Source organism: Sparus aurata, chromosome 22, assembly GCF_900880675.1.
Source record: "Sparus aurata chromosome 22, fSpaAur1.1, whole genome shotgun sequence".
Lineage (NCBI taxonomy): Eukaryota > Metazoa > Chordata > Actinopteri > Spariformes > Sparidae > Sparus > Sparus aurata.
Window position 1 is genome coordinate 18,732,551 of NC_044208.1, and position 24,575 is coordinate 18,757,125.

Consider the following 24,575-nt stretch of genomic DNA (forward strand, 5'->3'; position numbering starts at 1 on the left):
TGTTGTTTTCTGTCCAGAGAGGGATACGTCATAAAAAATAAGGCACTTGTGTGCAAATGCAGAGCGAGTGCTTCGGGAGGAAGTTTTGTTTCATGCTTTAGAAAGTTTGATATACAATATACCATAAAAACCTTAGTGCGTGACACATCTTCTGAGAAAAGACAACTGTGCCTAAAAATGAGGACTGTCCATTTGTTTTTTTTACTTGTCAAGCAGCATCAAAATGATGACTGGTTTCCAGAACACAAGACCCATTAATGTAAACTGTAGACCTCTGCATTTCCCTTTGTCATTGTCTCCCCCCTGCACAGGAATAGCAGTGCAGGTTGAAACTAGGGATGCAGCAATGACGACATTTTCTCAACGGTTAATGTTAACTTGTGATTAGACTGGTGCTACCGATTGCACTTACTTTGAACAAAACGAATACTTAAAGGGTTGGCTTATTAGAAAGTGTCAAGTTGCCAGGTCTATCAAACATCCCCCACACTGACCCCCACTGAAAAGTACCCAAAGTCATACTTCAGTAAAAGTAAAAGTAAAAAAAAAGTGTAAGTAAATTATACATTACATATATTTAGACTACACATATGTATATGCTAGGTCAACAGAGTATTGGCCTAAATCAGTCAGTGCGTTTACATGTACAGCTTAGTCAGATTACAGCCATAGTTCGACTATGCTACTCAATCGGACAACTGCAATTATCCGAGTATACATGCCTGTGAGAAAATCGAATTACTGGCCGAAGGCATGTCATACCCCGGTACGCTAGGTGGCGCTGTACCCATTTCAACTAGTGTTAACGGGGCCACCTCCGGCTGACCTCTTTACGTCACCAGCTGCCTCGGCATTCAAGAAAGATGGCGTATGAAGAGCGAGACGAAGCTACATCTTTGTACACTTCGTATATGGTGTACATGATAATTACCAAACTAGGGGCACTCTGGCGCTCTTTCTTGCGGTGATTTCGGAGGAAAGACGCCGCCCCCGCTGTCCGTCTACTTCCGGCTCACGGCCCCGGGGAAAAATCTCGCGCCTGCGCAGAACACAAAATCCGATCCGATCCGCTGGAAACGTATACATGCAGGAGTGATGCGACTTTCAATCGAATAATCTACGTGGTGTAATTCGACTATGAGTAATCCGATCCAGACCGATTTTAGTCAGACAAAGGTGTATACATGCATCTTAAAGATCCGATCATAGTCAGACTAACGCAGTAATTCGGTTTTCTTGAGTGTCATGTAAACGCACTGAGTGTTTTTGTTATCCAATTGGTAAAATAAATTACTCTTAAATTACGCTGGTTTGATTTCTGATACAGCAAGTAACTAGTAACTAAAGGTGACAAATGACTGTAGTGGTGTAAAAAGTACCACATTGCCTCCAAAATGCAGCAGAGAAGAAGTAGAAAGTAGAATATGGGAATACTCAAGTGAAGTACACGTAGCTGTAAATTGTACTTAAAGGTGTTATATACACCTTTTAAATTCACACTGAAAACAAATGAGGCAGCTCCTTACCCATACAACTGTAGTTGCTGTTAGCCAGATAGCTTGGTTAGCCGTGCATCTAACGGTCCAGACTAGGAGCTCTGAGTACCAGGGTGGTGTTGCACAGGAACTTTGAACCCACATGGGGCGGGGCTAACTGGAATCATTTCCTTGTCCTCCATCCCAGTGAGCAAGAGGGAAAACAATTGTGTTCTTCTTGGCAAAATGAGGTTGTGAATGTCATAGCCACCTTCATGCCAAAGAGTAAAGTGCTTCAATGTGTCAGGAGGGTTCGGTGGGGTTTTGAATGAAACGGTGTTGGGGTTAATTTTCGACTGCATCTGCTTGCGTGCGAGGAAGCGCCATTTATTGTGCCCACTGAAGCACGAACCCAAACCTTTTCCAATTTTCTACCCGTGAAGATGCCAAACTAAATTAACAGCAGACACAAAACAATGAGGCAGCGCTGTCGACGCTGGCAGTCGATGAGGAACACGCCGGTTGTGTGTTCTTCTTTTGAGTCCTCCTCTCTCCTTACTAATAGACGTTATAAATCATCCGTTTATTTAGAAGATAGAGCTTTTTAAATGACACGGTACCAGCCAGGCAATGCAGAGGGGTATGATGTCTACCAAATAACAGAACTAGCTGATTTTAAAGTGGGACAAAAGGTGGAAGTATACCGGATGAGGAAAAGAATGATGAGACAAATGGATGAGTAGTGTAGGAATAAAGGCGCAGGATGAGAGGGAACGTGAAGGTGGTAGAATAAAGACTACCGTTCATTGTCAGGCAGTCGGGGGCTCAGATTAGATCACAAACTCACCTGAGCAATCTGCAAAAAGACTATAGAAAGACACTGAGAATAAGAGGAGGCTGTATAGGGGGATGGTGGAATCATAAAATAGAGGAGTTTTATTCAGAGACCAAGGGGAGAAACAGGTGATGCAACCCTGTTTCATATATGAGATGAATAGTCAGCAATTTTCTGTCAATGATTGACATTCTGTGACAGCTGGCAATGTGATAACATGTATTAGACTGTCATTTTTAGCAATATGTAGCTAAAATATAGCTACGGGTGAGGTTAGGAGGGTGGAATACACAGCCAGCAAAGAGTTCATGTTCTATTTCACATTAATATTAGAGGTGAAGTTGGTCCTAAATTGAGAATTCGGTCATCATATGCTCACCCACATGCCGATGGACAGTCAGGTGAAGTTTTGAGAGTTCACAAAACATTTCTGGAACTTCACAGCAAAGCAGCGTTTCTAGCATTCTTCTAAACAACTAAAGAAGATGGAGACTCGTTTTAAAAGTAAAAGGAACAACTGAAAAAACATAAAAAGGCTCAATACAACTCGTTTCCAGAAGCCCTGAGATCCCAAATGGATTTGATAAGACAACATTCGCTCCCTCAACACACTGTCGAGCTTGTGGCCCCCACTTCAGACAGGTGAACACCAACAGTTTTAACTTCATTGCTACCCAGCTAACTGTGCAGGTACAGTCAGCAGTAGATAGTGGTTGTCTTGGTGATATACTGCCCACTATTTGTTTGTTTGGAGTATTAATTCTGGAGGTGGTCAGTTCTTACATATTGCAGCTTTAACAAGCAGTTACGGACATTTAGATTTTGTATTGGATACATTTCCTTTTTTTTTGTGCACTTGACTCAATGTCAAATTGAAATTTAACACATTTAAAACAAGACAATATTAACTTGTGATGAGATTTGTGATGTCAGTAGCCAAGATGGCCTGTAGAGAAACAACCCACGGAGATCATTATTCGTAATTAGACCCAACTTTTCCGTCTCATTACAGCCGGCTTTGCACTCAGTGCAGCTACTCCTTTGCTTTGATGGTGTCCTGTGAGTTGTATCACAATGAGCTGGCTCTTTCATTGAATACTAAAGTTCTGGCTAAAAGAACAGTGGGTGCTTTGGTCTGTGTGCGTTTTATAAACCATTTGTAGAAGACGAAGCCTGTCAGAAGTGCAAATCAAAGGTTGGAGACTTCTAAAAACACAGACACTTCTTTTCAAATCCATCCAAAATTAAAACAAAATCTGACAGTGAACCGATTTATATTGGTTTAATTAATAGCAGCACCGAACAGAGTCTAAGTGTATAATGTTTTTTTGTTGGGAGTCGTGGTTAACTTCTCCATATGTTTTTGGACACACAGGCTTGTACCTAGCATCAATACATCACAATAAAGAATAAAAAGAAAATAGCAGCGACAAAAGTAAAAGTCATTCTGTCCAATTAATGGAGGAACAAGTGCAAAGATGAGTGTGTTGTCTAAGTTATCCATGTCACAGTGTATGTTAAGGGAACGCCGAGAGACTGGAGGAAGCCAATAATGCCAATATTCTGAGGGATAAGCAATTTCCATATGCCTGTGCAAATTATGTGGAAAAATTGCCGACACCCCTCAGAAATAATACATGGAATCATTTCAAGGAAATGGGGGGGAAAGTAGAGTATTTGAAGACCGGGTTCGCTGTGACTTTGCCTTTTCTGTCACTGGGAGCTGTAGGCTATTATCTGTCCAAAGAGGCATCAGTCTGCTGGAAATGTGACATGAAATTACCCACAATCCCCTTCTGCCCTGCCATCAACTTGGCAGTTTCACAGCCCCCCAGAGTTACAGGATAATTTGGGTTGGGATTTCAAGTGAAATTTTTTGTGCATCTGCATGTGTGTGTGTGTGTGTGTGCGTGTGTGTGTGTGTGTAAAGGAATGAGGAGGAGATAGCTTGTAGACTCAGGCTGAAAGATCGACATTGAATGGAATGGAAAGTTCTCTGTGAAGATAAAGACAGATAGGTGAAGTCCAACAGCACAAACTTCTTTCTGTTACTGCTTCATTTGCAAAGTCATTACAGACCAGCCGAGGCGCAGGTGAACTGACAGCGAAGGTAAACTCTTCAGGTGCCTCATTAACTACTATATGAACTTCACCAACATTCCCTCACTTAATGTGTCAGCTTTCTTAACATTATATGACAACTGGTGGTATAATATTACCCCGCTTTGCAAGACTAATTTGCTTTTGAATATTGCCTCAAGGCTTTCGCGATCATGTTGAGGCTCACCAATCAGACACGGGAGCCTCTAAGGCTCTGCCAAAGGCCTCCGCTAATGTCTGTCGGGAGTTGATCATACCGATATATTCGTGAAAGTAAGTTTTGGAACACCTGGCTTGGTCCCCAGACTAAAGACAGGCCTCATCTACTTTCCATCTGTCTGGCTATGGGGCCCAGATGTGCTGACAAGGAGCAGTAATGAAGGCAAGAGAGAGAGCGAGCAGAAATTCAGGACACTCGGTGAGAGTGCAAAACATGCTGAGCAGGATGTGAGCTCGGTCTCTCTGCAGCTATTTATATCCAAATGAAGTCGTTTAAACATTCATAAGGTTTTAAATGAGGAGACATAAATATAAATAAAAACATTTTTTTTAAAAGAACATAAAATTAAAGGAGACGTACGCTCATTTCTGCGGTGGAAATTCATTAATAATTAATAATGATGTATTAATATGTGAGGTGAAAAGGTAATGATACATTTTTTTACCGCTTTTATTAAAGGTTACTGCTAGAATAGGTTGACATGCCTTAAAGGTGCACTATGTAGTTTTTGGGGAAGAAATTTGAATCATTACAGAAAGATCTTCAGGTTTTTTTGGGCCTAAACAAACCTAAATAAACAAACTCTTCAATTTCATGACCGAATAAACTGAATAAACAAACTGATTTTGGACAAGACAACACAATGTCGTACTGTTTTACTTTGTGCGTATGTGGCGGTCCCTGCCACCTTTCTAGCTTCAAACAGACGTCAGTGGACCTTATTCCTAAAATTCTTGGTTAGAATTTCTTCTCCAAAAACAGCATAGTGTCCCTTTAAAGCTCAAAAAGTTTTCTCATACTGTCCATTTTGTACCTCCTGTCTCTTTCAGCCCCTCCTCCTGAATATATACTCTGCTCTGATTGGTCCTCTCAATCAGCCTGAGCCAGCACCGCTAAAAGCAACAGCAGCTGTGCTCAACTGATTCCTACTTGCCATACTAGCGGCTAGGCATAGATTATGCAGATGTGTGACAAGGTGACGTAGTGTGATGTCACAGAATAAAAGGCGGAGCCACTGACAAAACGTTTCAGGCTCTCCAGCAGCAGAGTTTTCTGCAGAAACTCCAAAGGAAAGGAAAACAAGTTCTCCTTTAATTCATATTGTTTTGAGGCCACATGAAATATATGTGTTCTGTCCTGGCCTTCACTTATTCATCCTTCAGACACTGGCCTGTTTACATGTTCATGTTGAACACATATTCCCTTGTAAATATGAATCCCACCGTCACTTCACAGAGCTGATATAGAGATGGGCGAACCAATCTTCTCTGATAGGCCCGCATTCATTATCTGTTGTCACTGCTGATTTATGAGTCTGGCAGTCCAGGCTACTGGCAGCCATATGTCTGCTTATCCCTACACACACACACAGGGCCATCCGATTAATGATGCTTGGATTCATCCGGAGACACAATAAACACACCGAATGAACTTTTAATGGCGTCAACAGCACCGGAGCTTTTTTACTCTTTTCAACATCCAGAAAGACTTCAATTTGGGCAGGTTAGAATCTCCGTCAAGCAATTTTGGGGGCTGCGTTGTTGCCAAACGTGTAGTGAGAAATCACCCCATTCCAATTGTCTGTAAGCCAGTGTGGTATTAGGTTTGAAAAAGCGAAAATCACATTAGGTTCAGAGATGTCCATTAGCTGGTGGGGTAATCTACATTTGCTTTGTGATGAGTGACTCATTATCTTGTTAGCGCCCTAATACCATGTAAAATGATAAGATACACATCATCGGCTTTAAGCACGGTGACGCCCAAGCTTACAGTAGTATATGTAAGACATCAGCATAAAACAGTACTAACAGCACCTTGTTAATGTTTATTGTGAAGGTTTGGTCAGTTGAGGAAGCTGCCTCGGATAATTACAGAGGATTCATTAAGCAGAGACTTTATTCAGCAACTCTCCCATATGACCACATAGGAATATTCAGAGTGGTGAAAAGAGGTCAGCAGCAGTGTGTGTGTGTGTGTGTGTGTGTGTGTGTGTTGGACTCCAGTCCATCTGTGCTCGGTTGTTCCCCCGCTCTGTAGTTAATGTTATCTGTTCTGGCAGGGAGTCCATGTCAAATAGTGTGAGGGTGAGGAGGGTGACGAAGCAGGTTAGAGTCACGCTCTGTCCCTTGTCAACCCACTTCAGGCCTCCGTCCCTCCCCCGAGTGGCCTGCTGGGTCTCTGTGATCATGGCAGGCATATTTGTACATCAGGGACGCCATGTTGGATCAGTTTTCTTAAGTGCAGCAGCCCTCTCTGGGATTAGTAATTGGACAAGGACATTCAGGGACAAGGGATTGCGCTTTAAAGTCCACAGTTTCCTCAAACATAAAATTTTAGAAGAAGTGTGCACAGAGATTAAGTCGATAACATTAATAGAGTCGTGGCTGATGTTACTGTTATATTGTGCTGATCTTTTGACGATAGAAAAAGAGCAAGAACGCTTTTCTTAAAAGTAATACTAACATCCGGTATGGTGTGCACAAACATATTTGAGATACCCCTGCTTCATCTCGTTTCTCCACAATATAGGGCGACATTAATTGTACATAATAAGCCAGGGAAAGCTGATGGAAGTATGAGGCTTTGGACAACCGAAGGTGTGTAGAAAACCTGTACATACATGTCAAACTACTTACCTCTGAACTAATATGCAACAAAACAAAATAAACATAACACACATTTCTACAATTAAAGGATTTCATATCATCAAAATATTAAGATTTAAAAGCACAGTATGTAATTTCTGTCACAAAGACTTCCCTCAATCAAAACAAAACAGAATAAGTAAGTAGCACGGGAGCATGTGAGTTGAAGTCCTCACTGTTCATACTGACCTGAGAATATATGCGACCACCCATTTGTATGTGATACTTGAGCACTTCTGTGAATTCTGTTTTCCTTTTTTTGATTATTTTTTTGCTGTGAAGTTGGGGAGATGTGACAGCTTCATGTGCACATTCTGCATTAGGAACATTTAATTCGGACTTTAGGCAGAAGCCATTACCATTTATAGCCAGAGGACGGTATTTAAAACCAAACCAAAGTTAATGTTAGAAAAGTCTGCGTAAAAACCACTGGATGTATCACAACCGCTTCCCTGCAGTCGCGCTAAAAATGATGGGCACGTCTTTGATTGGATCATTTAGCGCTCATTGATCTCATGATTACCATGTTAACCGAGCTGTCAGCTTTGGCATCTGGCATCACTGATTCAGGCAGCGGTGAAAGAAACCAGGCGGGCGGGCCCACTTATCATGCATGACCACACAATCTCTACCGTCCTCCTCTGAAGGCTAGCCGGCTTAATTACGTGCTAAAACGTCTTCAAACGAGCTCCTTTCACGGAGTAATGTATACCTGTCCGCTCTCGTTTAGTTCAAGCAGAATGACAAAAATGGATACAGTTTGTACAGACGCGCACGCATTTCAGATGAAGCGATCTCATTTCTTTCTTCACATGTAAGCGCTGTTGTTCCCGCAGAACAATGTGACGGATTAGTGCATCGGGAAGGGGATTTACAAAAAAAGGAACTGAATTGATAAAAGTATTAGACATGATTTGGAGAGCATAGACATGTGAGTGATTGTTTTGTCAAACTGTCAAACCTGCCTATCCACCTCAGACGAAGCGACAGACCGCCACCGACGGTTTTAATGATACTATTTTAGGCGATCTGAAGCTCGGATTTACTACGCTGTAAATCTGCAGGGTGGCTCAGAAATAAGGCTCTGCAGCTTTCTTCCTCCCACATTAAGAGCTTGCATCTTAAATCATTTTTGGGGAAAAAAAATATTTTCCGGTCGCCCAGTTTTTGATTAATATTCCAATCAAAAGCCTTTTAGTTTGATTAGAACACAGAGGAACAACGCAGGTACGATGTTGGTTGAACAAATCAAAAGTTGAAGCCACGGGACGTCAGGAGCTGCTGTTGACTTATTGTTAGAGTTCGTCGTCAGCTTGAAGAAAGACGTCTCAGGAAAGTATACAGTTGTAGTTAATGGGCCACAACAAACGAAACCGCTCTTACGGTCCATTAATAACGTTCCATTTGTCCTTGTGAAAAGAAAAACAGTGGCTATTAAATCTTTCATTATATCGAACAGAACTTAATACGTAATATTATAATATTATTAGCTTTTTGCAGGGAACTAACAATGTAAACAAATATAGATTTAATCAAACAGAGTGAAGTAATTTCATTTGTGTCAGCTATTTCCATTAACAATCAGAGACAGATCTTAAACAGCCAAGGACGAATATTTAATTTCACTGTTGGAAACAGCAGTTCTAACAAGCAATATCTGAAGGAGACGTCAAAGGTATTGATGAAAGTACCGTTGTATAAAGCAGGGATAGACTGATTCTTGGCCCAGACGCAAAACAACAAAGGCGCCATAACGAACAAAAAAATATATTTAACTGAGTTACTCAAAAACAATGAAATAAAAAAAATAAAAAACTCTGTCAGGAGCGCAGAGTGATTATTCTCATAATGAAACATTTAAATTAGTTACATTCAGTTATATGAATAATGATGATTCCAGCTCACGCAACAAAACAAAATCAGTCATACGGTGACTCCTCAAATGTTTCCCTCATCCTCAGTGTGGGTCCAGATGTTTGCTTAACTTCTTTGATAATAAATGAGAGTGAGACACAGATCCCAGACAGGACTTTGTACACAACCCCAGACCAGAGCCCCAGGTAACAGATGGAATTTATTGATCCTAGATATATCTCTATTAGTCCCGGGTCACTGAACCTAGCGTCCACCTCTTAAGTGTTGTTTGTGCAGAGCATTGGACCTGCAGGTTTTGATAGACTGTAGTAACATGTCGTGACAGAGTGTTCATTAAAACATCAGTATTTCGAGCCCAACACACAACTCTCACGCTCTCATGTTTTTTTCCCCCCCCGTGACACAACGACACTCTTGTAATTCACTGTGGCACAACAGCTCTGTATCCCCCTCCTCCCTTGTTCATATCAGAATCTCTCCCGCTGACACTAGTCGATGTCAGCGGCCATGTGGAAGATGGAGAGAACAACAGAGGTATTGACAGCGAGAATGGATTTTTTTACAGGAAGCCGGTCGGTATAATCGCACGGTGACTTGCTGTGGCGGCGGCTTGTCAAAGCAAATGACTTACTTCATCCGTTTCTCGTTTTCCCTCAACCCACCAGTCTTCCTTTCTTCGTGATGAACAGTAATGTGTTCAAATTGAGTGGAGTGCTCGGGGATCATAAATTGAGGCAATGGTTGCAAACCACCAGCAATCATCTATATTGCACGGAGGTGCGTCGTGAAAATTAAAGGATCTCTTTGGCGTCCAGCAACAGCCTGGTGCCATTACTTTAAATAACTTCAGATGTGCATTTAATGAGAGCACGGGCGATCAAAATTAGCCTAGTCTAAACTCGCACTCCAGATTCACATGTGACAGATGTTGACTCTCGGCTACATTTATCAGCCAAAGCTGTATTCAGATCCAGCCAAGCGAACCTTCATCAGAGAAGATTCTTCAGATCGATAACGAGCATTATTAGATGAGAACGACTTCCAGAGCTGACTGAGCTCTGGACCATTAGGCAAAAACTTTTTCGAGTTGATTATTATTAGGTTATTATGGCTAAAACCACTATTCACAATCTGCCAAACACAGGGCATACATTTTTATGATGAGTTGAGGTGGTATTTACCTTTTTTTTTTTAAAAAAAGGGAGTTAAAACGCCTAATGGGTGATGGAATTAATTTTTTGAGTAAGCTCGCTATTTTCTTGTGTCTTGTTGTCACTTTCTACTCTGCACACCTGTGTTCCCAGTGTTCTGTTTACCCCCCACAGCTGTCTCTCATCAGCCTGGTTTGCGCTGTCCTGTTCCCGATGTCTCTTCTAATCCATCTTGGTTTAAGGCTAATGTCTGGACGCAGGAAGCGTAAATGGACGAAAGTGGACTGGCCAAACAACATGAAATTAGAGACCATTGTTCCCACAGAGACCGGTCTCCAGCACAACATCTCGGATCACGCTTGTTCAAGCATCTGGGCAGACGGACCGTGTTCCAGGCCGACAGAGCGCAGGACTACAGCGGGATGAGCCGAGATGGACTCTGTGATTAAAGCATTGATGCTCTGCGCTCAGACACAGTCAGAGTTGATGGTAGGTGTTTCCCAGATGTCTGAATTCTTGATATGAAGATGCTGTTGTGGTGGCAGATAAGAAACTGGGTCATGATCATGCATGTGAATAGATTTTGGAATATCCCTCTCAGTCCCAGCTGAGCTCTAACATCCAGCTTGAGCCTGATAAAGACCAATGTTAGAAGCAGCCTTTTATAATCACAATGTTGAAATAAATGAGCAGCAGGTGTTGTCACAGCTCACCCAAGGCCACAGAAAAGAAGGGGCCTGAGTAAGACATCTGTAGGCTCTTAAGAACACATCCAAGAATGAGCGTAATAAGTGGCAAGCCCCGGATGATCATAAAGGTAAAAGGATGGTCCAGGGGGGTGTGGACCCCCTGGACCACAGGTATATAAGCTGGAGAATTGGTGAGAGATCTCAGTTTGCCTCGGGGTGACTCATGTACGCGTGATCTGTTTTTGGGAATAAACACCTTTTGGATGGAAGACCTGCTGTTTCACCTCTGATTTTTTGGACTCCAACCGTGAGTGTATTTTAGAGTCAGAAAGTGAGTTTTATTGTAAAGATAAGAAAAGTAGTCTCCAACTACACTGTTTACATAAAAAAAGATGCACACTGTGGTTATATATAGATATTTGTGCATGAAGGGGTTTACAAACTTTATTTTGCTATCCAGCCCCGTGTTGTATAATGACGAATTGTCTTGTAATTGTAGAAAAACCATAATGGAAGAGGCGGCGTCGCATCCTTCACAACAGTATCAATAAGGTTCCTGATGAAAAAGGAAATGCAGAAGCCCACCAGCAGACATTAACCGAGAGCACAGAACACTTGTTACAGCAGCAAACAATGTTGTGATTGTATTCACACAGTCTGCGGGAGAAATATCACGTCTGCATACATCAGTGGAGTCATTGTTATGGCCCCTCAGGGACAAAGGCTGGATATTATTGAATATCAGTAGGGCACTGCCGCTAGCTGCTTGTGGAATGACTCAGTCTGCAAATAATGCATTAAAGTTCAGTCGGCCAATAGACCAGCTTAGCAGATGTTGGCCGCTTGGATAATCCCCTGAACTGGCTCTGGCGGATGTTGTGACGGCTCCCTCTCCTTGACTCTCAAATCCTCATACAATATATTAAAAAAATAAATTTTAAAAAGTGACTACCCAGCGAACAGAATGCTTGAAGGCCTATAATGAAAAACCGCAAGAGGGTCCGTTATTTATAACAGAACATAAAACACTTCCAGCAGACTTTCTGACGGTTCCTATCGCCAAATCTTGGTCTCAGCACGTGGATAAACTTTAAGTCGCTCGACAGGCTCTGGCCTCTCTGCAAGAGCATTCTCCTCTCCTGAACCACTACAGTGGCAGTGGGAGTGTGGAGATCACTTTACCTTGTTAGAAAATGATGCTGTCCGTGTCTACGCCGAATGCATGTCAATAAAGTCTAGTCCCTGGTGTGTGTGTGTGGAGGAACAGATGTCATATTTTTGCACAGTGTGCACATAAACAAAAAAAAAAACACGCTATCCGAGCCTCACACAGTCAGTCTACGTCCCGCCATCTCAAATATTGTTATTACAAATCAATGTTGCACTGCACCTGCTGGATTTCAGTAACAAATGCTTTATTTTCATACGTTCTTTAACTGCGTGGATAAAACTCATGTCCTCTGGCAGCTGGTGCAAGCTACTGAAACACACACGGTAAAATAAGCCTGTAAATCTGGAACTGTTTGGTCAAAACCTCATATCTTCACTTTTTCCTTCTGCAGTCGTACCTGCCAGAGTGGCTGGAGTTCTGCCCGGGAGCAAAGTCAAGAGCACTGTCTTCATCGCTGGATATTTCTTTAGGGCGCACAGCGAGCCCAGGCCGTGCAAAAGGTGCGGCTCGACTCGGAATCTATTAAGTAAATTAACCAGGGGTGCTCAGACTGATGTGATGAATATAAATCCTTTTTAGCTCTCCGTCTGCGCGGGTTCGTCCTGCGCAGGTGAAACAGCTTTACCCCTTTCTTTGATGAATGTACGCACCAGCGCGGTCTGGTCAATTTAATGGAGCTGCGTGGAAGACGAATGGTAAACGTTTCAGAGGGCAGAGTTCAAACAATCGTGCGTTTTTGAGGGCCAAAGGCTGATTGGACAAAACACAATTCACTCTTCAGAGCTGAAATAGACCGGCCGGCCGGCTGGCTGGCTGTGTGTTTAGATAATAATATCTGATACAGAAAGTAAACAAATAAAGTGTCTCTGGTGAGGGCGTCACGCTGACTTTAAATAGCTCTGCTCATCCATCTCACAGATATGCAAAATAAAGCGGGGGGGGGGGGCATTAAATGAGCCTTGGCAAGATGTGGAGTCAGACTGAAAAAAAAGCTTTGTGATAAAACTGCTGTTGGAATTGACGGTTGAGAATAAATATAGCCAGAATTTAAAATCATATGAACTCCACCGTGCACAGTTTGACAATCCTCACCCACGCAGAGGGAAGATGCACGCTTTGTGCAAAACCGTGCAAAATTTCCAAGGAATAAGTAGTGTAAGGGAATCGGTAATAATATTAGACTTCGTATACTATTTCACAGTGTTAACCAGATGAATTCGTAGACGTGTAAAATACTGAAGCATCTGGTGCTTTTTAATGAAGTAATAACAAAAGAGCAGCTTATTACACTTCCTGAGTAACTTAACCAATACTGGTCTTGAGTAGCTGGGTCATTACTTCTACTGAGAGAAAAATTCAAATTATCTCAAAAACTCTGCAGTTCATACCAGAACAAAAAATAAGTCTGCACTGCACAAGTGATGTCTCTCAATCATATGCAGGCAACACCGGCAGTGACATGGAGACACCTGGGACTTGAGTAGTAAGTAGTACAAGCAAAACGAAGTATAGCTGTCATGTACCGTAGTAAATCCTAAAACGGAAGCTGATGGACAGTTTTTTATGATGATATGAACTGACTCTTTTCCCTTGTGTTTGTATTTTCCAGAGGGTTAATATCAGCGGATTGGCCTGCAGTCTGCAGCATCTTCATCTCAGGTAGATCTTTAATAACATTCTGCACCTGTTTGTCACGTCCCCTGTCCAGAGAGCTGATCCCGAGGCCATCAGGGATGCAGATGGATGTCCGGGGTAAATGCTGCCTTTGATAGACCGACGGGCGTTATTCCCACTGCTAACAATACAGGGACGCAATCTTCACAGCTGGCCAGATTTTCCATTCGAGACAAATTGTTGATGTTTGGGGGTTTTTTTGGAAGCTTGCCAGTAAATCCTGGGCACAGCTCTGGTATTTTGTTTGATATCAGGCGGTGGCACAGTCATGAACTTGTACTGAACTGAATCAAAACAAAAAGAGCCTCCTCTGCCCACATGCATGCCTCGCTCTGGCTTGCAGGGGTTTCTTTAACAGCCAAGCAAGGATTAGCAAGGATTTTGATTAGTGAATGAAAATGTTGAGTTATGGCATCTCTAATCTCAGTTCAGCGGGTCAGTCTATTTCCTGCGTTTCCAATGTTTTACACGCCAAACGCAAGTTGAAAAGGATTTGAAATTCAATAAGGAACTGCTTTCTTTGGACCAAAACATGGTTATGGTAATCAAAAGCATCGCTCCGGTAGTATTAAGTTATTGTAATCAACAATAGGTGACCGTCTTATGTTAATTTGGGTATTTTATATATAGGAGGTGCAAACTGAGGACTACATGATCAATGTCTTTATTCAAGTATAATCCACACCTCTGGGTATGAATGACAGAATGTATTCAGATACTGTCAAAATGATTTTTTCTGTCCACCTTTCGTACAAATTCAGTGTGACCACTAGCCCCCTCTGCTTAGATGGTGTGACTGAATCACACGCTCCAAAGGATGTTCCTCTTAAATGTCTAAAAATGCAACTTGTGCCACTAGGGGGCGCTCTATCAAAACATCTACTCAGCTGCTTTAAGCCGGCTGGAGATTCTGGATTAGACACAGACCTGATTCTGATCTGCCTGATGGGAGGAGAGCTCAGAGATCACTTTAAACATTAGGAATTAACAAAGTGGCTTTATCTTCACTCCTGTTAATCAACCTGACTGTAGCAGGGATCAGCGGAGCCAAACTCTGGTTTCAGGTGTTTCTGTTCTACAATGCCGACACAGAGAGTTGTCCTGAATTGCTTGCTTATGTTATTTTAGGACTGGTGCATAAAATAACAATCTCGGTTTGGGGCAGATAAACACTGTGTTATTAACACAAATAAACACAAATGTTCCTGCCCTCAAACTCGTTTTGCTGTTGGTGTATACACCAATCAACGACCACCACTGCTGCTGAAAATCTACCTGATCTGACTCAGGCACAATGTTCACAGATGAGGTAGGGTGTTGTTATTAAGTTTTATTCATGTTAATTTGAATCTTGCTTGCCGCCTTCCCATTCCAGAAGGAGTGAACGGGAAGCTTGAGTAAACATTGTCGTAAACTTTTCGGGATGTTGCCAGTTATTGAGCAGTGACTGACAGAAGCTCCGTAATTAAAATTCCGCAATTATTTTGTGTTATTTCATTTAAAATTCAATTAACTTTGTGTTTACTTTATCCATCCTTTTATCTGCTAATGGACCTGACTCTGATTTAACATCAAACACAGATCATGTCAGTGGTTAAAACAGTTTGCTAATGGAAAAAGATCCAAGATATTTATTTACTTAAAAGAGAAGGGGAAAAGAAATTCAGTCTCAGTTGATGGATCCATTAACAGATGAAGGAGAATGTGTGCTGCAGAAGCAAACTTAAACAATGGGGCCTGTGACGCCTTAAGCAGCAGAATGAATTAGTCCATAAAATGAAAGAGCAGAGGGAATAAATACAAGCTGATGGCTTGCGGGGACATTGCACGCCAAAACAGTGGTTACAACACAGGTGCACAGTGTTTCCCCTGAACACATTCAGGATTAATGTAACTTTAGATATACTTGTGGATTCTTCATGGAATCAATGTTCTACAACATAAAAAGCCGTCTCTTTGACAGTTACAAATGCTCTGTAATTCTTAGTCTAATTGGAATGCAAGGATCTGGGGGGAACTGGTGGAGGTGATTGGCACGTCCTGGAACTCATGTGGACTACAAACACGTTATAGCGTCAATCACTGACAATAACCCAGTGGAACAAATGCAACATGTTTACCAATTACATTGGCATCCAGTAAGCGACAGTGCCCACGCACATACGGTACTGTATACACACATCGTTTTCCTCTAACACACTCTGCTTCAGTAAAAAAAAAATAAAAAATAAAAAAAAGCATTTCACTCATTTTGTATTCAGTTTTTGTGAATATTTTTAGAACGTTTGAAAAATCTGTAATGATAGCGCAGATGCATAGTTTACCGCCCACCCTTTCTCCATTGACTCCCTCATATGGTGCTGCTTTCTGAAGGGACTCAGTGAAAAAGTAATGAGAGGGTATAAGAGGAAAACAAATCTTCTTCTCTCCCACAAACTTACAGAAATCAGGCACAGGCAACACAAACACTGTATCTCAAGAAAGCAATATGTCATCAGTATGAGTCCAGGCAGGAGTTCAAAATCGACAACAAACAGTATTCCAATAATGACTTATTATGTATGCATTAAAATGGTCTGGCAGAAATGTTTTGTTATTTAGGAGACAGGTCGGAATAGCATCTGTCGGACAAATAAATACAGATGAAATGCTATCAAGCTCTCAGAGAGAGCTGGGGCGGAGCCGTGTTCTTCGACATCTTGGTGCTGAATGCATCACAAACAGAGAGGGAGAGACTATGTCGTTTTGGGGTTTTTTTGGTTTTTGGAATTGATTTGTTGCTTTGGCAAGGAGTGCTCTTTTCATGCAGCATTAAGACCTTCCTCCAAAAGAAGAGGAAGGAAGAAAAGATAATTTTTTCTTCTGAAATGAAAAAAAAAAAAAAAACCGGATTCACAATCATGCAATAACAAACCGTGGCGTAATCCTGTACTGAGGAGTGTGGCACATTGGAGGTGAGCAGCATTGTTTGCGACCTGCCTCCCTCTCACCTTGAAAAGTGAAATCTCTCCCTGCATGAACGTCTCTGGCCTTGTTAAATTCACTTTCTAATATGTTTGTTTGCTGTTTGTTCCTCTCATTCATTGCTCTTCAACACTTTGGGGCTAAAAGTTCTGAAAATGTCAAATCTATTAGCTGATTGTTCACAAAAATAGAAGGCTGAAAGAAAAAAGGTCTTTCCAAAACAGCCTTTCACACGACTACTTTGCAGCTGCACAAGCTAAATGGCACAGCGTAATTCATGAAGTTGAAAGCTAACACGTCACAGTAGGATTAATGCAGTGCTCTCTCCAGATACGTGGGCATCAACAAGACTTGAAAGTTACTCAGCTGAAGTGGGTCATTTACGTACATAAGCTTTAAGTTAAACAAAGTTAATTTTCTCGCTATAGGTTATGTCACCTTCTGGCACCTTTCACACTGACATCAGGAATCATCACTAAAAGTCCAGTCAAGGGGAGCTTTCCACTCTCATGTCTCTTGGGAAGAGATGGACGATCGCAGTTGTCCAAACTTTCTGGAGGAAGTCCGCCTGAGCCCGGACTAGAGCCTCCTCGTCTATGTACACCGCTGGCCTCCTGGCTGTGACAAAGTACTGCACCTTCCTCAGGCTCCAGCCGAGGACGTACATGAGCAGGCCGCACACGGCTGCCGTCGACCGGCCGACTCCAGCATTACAGTGAACGTAGACGGTGTGACCGTTCTCCAAGAGACCGTGAAGTAAGAATACAGCCTGGGGAAGCATCCTGACCCGACCTGCAGAAGATGACAACAACAACACGCAGTATGCTTAATGTAAATCCTATGAAACAACCACCAATATGTGCTACTCAACCAATTTTAATCCTGAAAGTTAAGCTTTAAAATCAGCTTAACCTAAAACAGCTTGGTACTTTGGTTCCTAACAAACATTACTAATAACAGAAGTAAAAGGTGCACTGATTGGAATTCTTTTCAGCCGTGGATCAATAATGTGTCACATGGGAGTCGGAAAAGTTGGAAAACAAGTTCCTGACTGGAAAAATTCATGAGAATGCCCCCTCAGGTCAGAACAACAACAACTCTGGTACTTCTGTTGATGATGAGTACAGTACTATATGATTCATTCATGACATTCTGGTTAAGGAGAAAAGTTGGAAGCTGAGTTATGTTCATGGCTGGCTGTTATTTCAGAAAAATCACAGAAAACTTTGACGCTAACTTCTTGCATTCATCTGGATCTAAAAACTGTTCCCAAAAGCGTTCATTCTTGCTGATCCCTGACCTTTGAAATATGTGAATGGAACGTTCAATCGGCTTTCCCGAGGTGAAAAACACAGAAATGTGAAGGTCGGCACAGCGAGTAAAGCCACAGCACTCAGACTGTGCTGTACAAGTGCTGTCAAAATGTCTTTAAAGAAGGTGTTGATTCCCTAACAGCCCCAAGCTGTGTCTGTCCTTAATTCAACACTGTTATTAAAACTGAATTTTAATCATGTAGGTCCAAAAATTTCTCCTCACCCTCAGTGCTCATGTCAGGTGTTGGTATCCACACGTACGCCAGGCCGCAGTCTTTGTACAAATGCATCATGGTCTCTGGGGTCATAGCTTCCCCTTCGTTGCGCCTGCAGCCACTGGAGTTGTTTACCACGTCCCACTCCGTCTGGAAGTTCATCACTGCAGTAATTCCCAATTCATGCCTCATCTTTACAGTCACATGTTCCACCTGTCGAGGGCAGCTGCCCAGCCAGACGCGTGGCAGTACCCTGGAGGCAACCAACAGAGATGAATTAATCATTTATTTGTTTAATTCATTATTTTATCACGAACACCATGCGACGACTGAGAAATCTTAAAAGTTGACGTAAAAGGTGAATATTATCGGATTGCACAGGATCGCGCTGGATCTGCTTTTTCAAGAGCGGTGTTCAGATGAAGGTTTAAAGGAGCCAAAGCGGAGACGCAGAGTAAAGTAAAGTGTGATGACGAATGTACTGTCGGATGAGGTGGTTTTAAGGGCATGAAGAGAGTCTCAGACACCGAAAGGAAGAAAGGAAATAGGCAGACAGAAATACTGCTGGCCAGTGCAATAAGTAGGAGCAGAGAATTTCGAGTTACTCCTGGGCAAAATGATACGTTTTACTGACAGATCAAGAGCAAGCTGACCTCAGCGGATCACTGAAAAGCAAAAAGGTTTCACCCCTCCCTCTGTTTCATTCCTCATAGCAGTGATTTTTTTTATTGACCTCTCGTCCCGCTAATTTTCTTCCTGACCACTGTGTTCCGAGCCAGACTCCATTTAGTCCTCATTAGCATGCACGAAGTCTACAACCAGAGGAGGTGACACATAAAAGGGAGGAAGGATGCTGTTAATCTGCGTCGTCCCAGAGTGGTGCTCCAATGAAAGTCTGGACATGCTGTTATCAGATGACCTCTGTCTTTCTTTGATTTAACATAAAAACAACTGTGCTGTCTGTGAATCACCTGCCCTTTGTAGCCAAAGAAGATCATACGCTTGTTTTTTATCTTACACTCACAGACAGTATCAATCTAATTGATGGACTTAATGGACTTGCAACTGAAATGGTGAGCTGCACAACTTTTTCACATTTTTTTTCATCATCTATCCTTTGTGACTAACAGTTTGACTCGCATTACCATCTAGTTTTCTGGTTTTCTTGTTTTTATTTAACTCTTCTCATAAATGGTCATTTAACCTGAAGATTAAACAATACATGTTAACTTTTGAAACAGATGTCTGTTTTGTCTCTGTGTCAATGTTTAGGTCTTCCAAGATGATTTTAGGGATACATATTGGGCTGATAAATTATCGGCTATATTATTATTGGTGATAAAGGCAATGTTGCCAAATACACAGAGCCAGTGATGCAAAGTTCGGAACTGAAATTGCTTTCATTGACTTAACGAGACTGGCATCCACACACTGCAATATATTTCAGTAGGAGGTGGTATGCACCTTTAAAGGTAATACCAATAAACACAGAGAAGAAGAAAAAGAAGAACAACAGGCGCAGCACTCTGTTGTTAAACTGTATCAAAAGCAAAGGGAGGGTTACTTTAAAACCATAGTCTGACATCTTTATTTGAAACTAAAATACAGTTACCTTTTTTTGGTATTCTATTATCATATCCCATTACATGTGTTCCCTTACTGTTCAGAGGGGCTCAGAGAGGAGGGAAAACATTTTTAGTTTTAAATCAACACATCTTGAGCTGTGGAACATTAAATCATCCATCTGCTCCTAAATCGTAGCCTTTCTTACCCCTCGGGTGTGCATAAACTACAGGTTATCGGTATCGCCTGAAAAGCTCCCCGAATGCCCTAATACAAATTGACTCATAAATGAAAAACAAACATTTCGACATGTTCAAATACCTCACTTGCTCACTTCAACAGTAATGAAAAAACCCATTACAAAATGGCTATACAACCCCCTAGGCCTCCTCCTCTCTGAATACGAGCACGAGAGACGAGGCACCTGCTAGACAGTGAGTTAAAGTCCCTTTGAATCATGTAATGAGTTACTGCAGAGGTGACTGTGTATGATACTCGGGGCTACACGGATGCAAGGTCTGGAAGACTAATTTAAAAAGCTATTAATAGGCGCGATAGAAGGGCACGGAGCTTCCTACTGAACACAGGTCCTTGACATAAGCCTTGTAAGGTCTTCGGACACAAATTAAAACCTGATGGCACCAGCCAAGCCGACTCATTCTTATGCAAGTTATGCGCTCACTGCCTCAGGGGTCCCGGGCTAATTTCTGCCGGGTCTGGTGCACCATGGCACTGAGTGTATGGCTTACAGAAGGTGGATCATGCTTGGGTACTGTAGGTTGAATTGAGGGTATATTTGTTCAGTTACTTTTTTGGGGCTTCCAACAGTGATGAAAACCAGATATTCAAGATCGATTTTGATGCTCTCATTTTGTCTTGTGTTCTAAATGCAGGATCCTAATCATGTAGCTAAGGGAGAGCAAAGGGTGTAAACGACTGTGCTGTTACGGTACAAACAACTCAGTCTCTCTTCGTAAATGTCTTGTGAATAGGACAGAGATTGGTACTAAAGGACAATGACGAGCTCTTTCATAGAGAAAGTAACTTGTCATATGTTGGCTTAAAAACAAAAGTGAATTCTGACCGATGCCGTCTCCTTTTCACTGAGATACTAACATGGTTGAGACTGTGGCGATACGACTGCGAGTGGTCTGCTTTTTGAAAGGACGGTCATTTTCAAGTGACAGACAGCAATTATAATTAAACGGGAGGGAGCAAGGTTAAAAAACAAAAGGAGCGGTCAGGCATGAGAGGGTGACCGAGGCTTTTGTCTGCCCTGCGAGAGACGAAGGTAACATTATGAGACTTTCATCAACAAAGGGGCAATGTGACACGACTGCCCCGCACTATTTGCAGGACACAGAAGTCCTGACGAAGAATATTCTCTGATGGATCTATCGTCAGAACAGAGCAGAATTCAAAACTGAACAGAGCGAAGCCTTATGAAGATTGACTGTTGGTTTGAAAACAGCGAGGGAGGTAAGAGAAGAGGAGCTAATGGGATACTTAGTGTCATTTAAGAAACAATCACAGTTCAGCATGGAAATTGATTGGCCCCAGGGGAACCTCATTAATTTTTTTACTATTATTGAATTTTTTCACATCAGAAAGGCTGGAAGCTCTCAACAAGTGTCACGTTACATTACAGCGGGAGTGACACCATGGATCTCTGGTTACAAGATGAGAACTTTGACAGTTTGCTTCAGGAATGTCTGATGTCAGGTAGACGATGTGTGAACATCCAAACGACTGAAAACCAAAAAACAGATAGTTAAAATAGAATAGTTTGACACTGTGAAGTATATGTTTTAGTTGCTTACTTGCCAGTAGTTAATTGAGAAGACCTACTGCACTCAGTGCAAGATTCTATGGGTGTCATGTTTCCTTGGACCAGATTTTCGGTTATAAAACATCAAATTAATCAAAAATACCTTCACATTGAGGTTGCAAGATAGAGTCCTTATCCCATCCATGCTGCCCATATCTCATTTTTTAAATTCAGGACGCCTTTTAAAAAGGTGCAATATGTAAGAACTGGCCACAAGTCAATTTCATACTCAAAACAAAAATGGGGGCAGCATATTTCTACTAGAGTAACTGCTAAATTCTGCTAACTGTAGCTGCAGTTAGCTCAGTTCGCTCAGTTAGCCTTGCATCTAGCGGCTGGGACTGGGATCTCGGAGCAGTGAGCAGTATACTGCTAGCACAGGAGCTTTGGACCAGGACAGGCTGGGGCTGACCAATTAGCATGTAAACTTCCGTGGATATCTCTGCAAAACAATACATAGATGTCATAATGCCAAAGCTGTTATTTCTTCACATTTTGGTGTAAATCGTACGTATTGCACCTTTAAGTGAAACTGTCATGTTTTACTCTCTTTGCAAAAAGACAACATGAAGCAGATGGCTTTTATTTTATTGCACCGCATTACCTGGAGAAATGCATGGCCTTCTGACCAGCCACACCGAAGTAAAAACTGGTGGTGTGTTTCATCTCGTCCGTGTGTCCCGTTTCCTCTATCCAGTGACCAATCGGGTGGCAGTACACCCCATCCACCACGTTCCTGTCATCGTATGAGCAGCATCTGTCATGGCTCGGTCCGCTACCTGGTGACAAAGAAGACGACCTCACTGCAGGTTAATGATGAAAAAAAAACAAAACAATGTTTAATGCCCTCTTGTAAAAAGATTTCTGTCCTTAACAAATGCAGGCAGCTGTTGCCTGTAGTGTGTTTTTGGGCCACAAGGCATCACTCCTGAGCTGGAGGTGGGCGCATGCGAGCTACATTGCACTTTCTATGTCTATATTTAATGCATTAAAGTTGTTCTAGTAATTATCTATGGTGTGCATTTCAACTACAAACACGACTAGAATGTAATCTTAAAGTGTCAGACGCTGGAGTGCGAAAATAGTAACTTATATGTTAAGCTAATGCTAGCTAACTAGCTCGCTTCTAGCCGTAATGTTTTATAGTACTGCGGACAGTAATCCTGTTATTCTCTGCTACACAGACCTGAAAGCTTGCAGTACACACTGTTATCGAGGACTGTGCGCTGCTGATGTTCATGTAGGCGGGCAGGCTCATGTTAAATGTGGGTTTCACATATTGCTACCATATGCACAACTGTAATTCCATCTTGTAGCTTATTTTTGGATGGATATTGTAATTGTAACAGAAAATGGCTCTTATTCCCGGGTGCTCTATAAAAAGGCGTACACAATATTACCACTATGCAATAACAACACTTTCGGTTAATGTTAGAACATTGGTTACAGGACTATAATGACATAGTGTTGTGAAAATGTTTATTACAGTGGTGTTTTGTGAAGAAAAAAAAAAGGGAAATACTCTTGAGCTTGAGACACAGAAGAAGAAAATGTGTCTCTTCTTTTGCAGTGGTGGAGACAATTTACATTTAAGATACTATTATTTCTAATCCTTCCTAATTAAACTTGATGTTCAGTTGGAAAGTATTTTGCTTAACTTCTTTAATTGATATGAACACAATTCAATCCAGGTAGAGGCCAACAGGTGCACTGACATCCTTACACCAGTGCACGTGGTCAAATGCCGAGCGTCACTTTACCGCCATCACGTGGCGGAAACGACACATTACATAAAATAAACCAAACATGGCGGAGGTGTTTTCTTATTTTGCCTGCAAATATATGTTATCTTCGACGTTAAATATGTGTGACGTCCACATACAGAAGATATATGACGTAGCGCTGACGTGTGTACCTTCCCATATGAAAGAGCCTCCGAGCCTTTTGACGAACTTGAACCATATCGGTTCTCTGACCGGCTCCGCCAGCTGCACGTCGCCGACCCACAGACACGGTTCGTGCGGCGACGGGAGCTTCTGTGAGGCTTTCATCTGCACGGCTCGGCTCGAGTCCCAGTGGCCCATTTCTGCACGGGAGCCGAGCACAAACACCTCCACGTCCGAAGACTCCGGAATGAGAACGACACCGAATCTGAATAACATTGTCCCAAATCTTAAGATACGTTGTCAGTAGTTTGCTATACCAGGCCTGGGTTATTACAACCAATATTAAAGCTCATGTATGAAGTCCGTTGAGGCCAATAGGCTGTTCGGTGCCGGCTAAAAATAATCACAGCAAGGACGGGACAAAACAACAAGAGGTCCCACTCTGTCAGAATATGGTGCACTGCTCACCTGGCACGCCAGAGTGCGCGCTACACAACGCTGTAAATACTTGGGAACTTGGGGCAGGATTTGTGCAAAACAAACAAACAAAAACATGCATTTTAAGTTGTATTTAATGCTAACGGGCGATGAAGTGCTCAAAACCAAAAAGAAAGGGCCCACCCACGTATCTCTCCATTGCCTTGAACAGGCTGTGTGATGCATAATGTAGTGCAATTCGTGGTCCCACTTTCCCACGCAGTCCTGCGAACGTGACGTCAGATGACGCTGAATTGTGCGGGGTCAGACCTATGTTCCCACATTTCTTGCACATTTTCAAAATTAGGTCTTGTGTTCCTACATTTCCCTTAAATGTAATCTTCCCACAAGATTTTTTGGAAGCACTTTATAGTAAACAAATGAATGAGTAATTGATTAGGGTTAGGGTAAATTTATGAAAAAGGAAATGTGGGAACATCGTGCCTAATTTTGGAAAAAAAAAAAAAACCTTATAAATGTGGGAACATAGGGCA

General features: G+C 42.1%; 1 protein-coding gene and 1 long non-coding RNA gene across 5 annotated transcripts; one reads left to right on the top strand and one right to left on the bottom strand.

Annotated features, from left to right (window-relative positions):
• Positions 1–1,214: 1,214 nt before the first annotated feature.
• On the top strand, positions 1,215–19,569 carry LOC115574004 (uncharacterized). Of its 4 annotated transcripts, XR_003982402.1 has the most exons (5): positions 1,215–10,790; positions 12,553–12,661; positions 13,604–13,644; positions 13,771–13,820; positions 17,228–19,569. It is a non-coding gene; the product is annotated as an uncharacterized LOC115574004 (long non-coding RNA). The 4 variants fall into 4 exon arrangements; XR_003982401.1 differs by having other exon boundaries at positions 13,604–13,820; XR_003982403.1 differs by lacking the exon at positions 13,604–13,644.
• epm2a (EPM2A glucan phosphatase, laforin) lies at positions 15,430–24,092 on the bottom strand. The gene is given in 5 exon segments (XM_030405184.1): positions 15,430–17,351; positions 17,353–17,591; positions 18,336–18,580; positions 22,323–22,497; positions 23,634–24,092. Coding segments are annotated over 5 exon segments (951 nt in total). The 5' UTR covers positions 23,881–24,092; the 3' UTR covers positions 15,430–17,306.
• Positions 24,093–24,575: the final 483 nt, after the last annotated feature.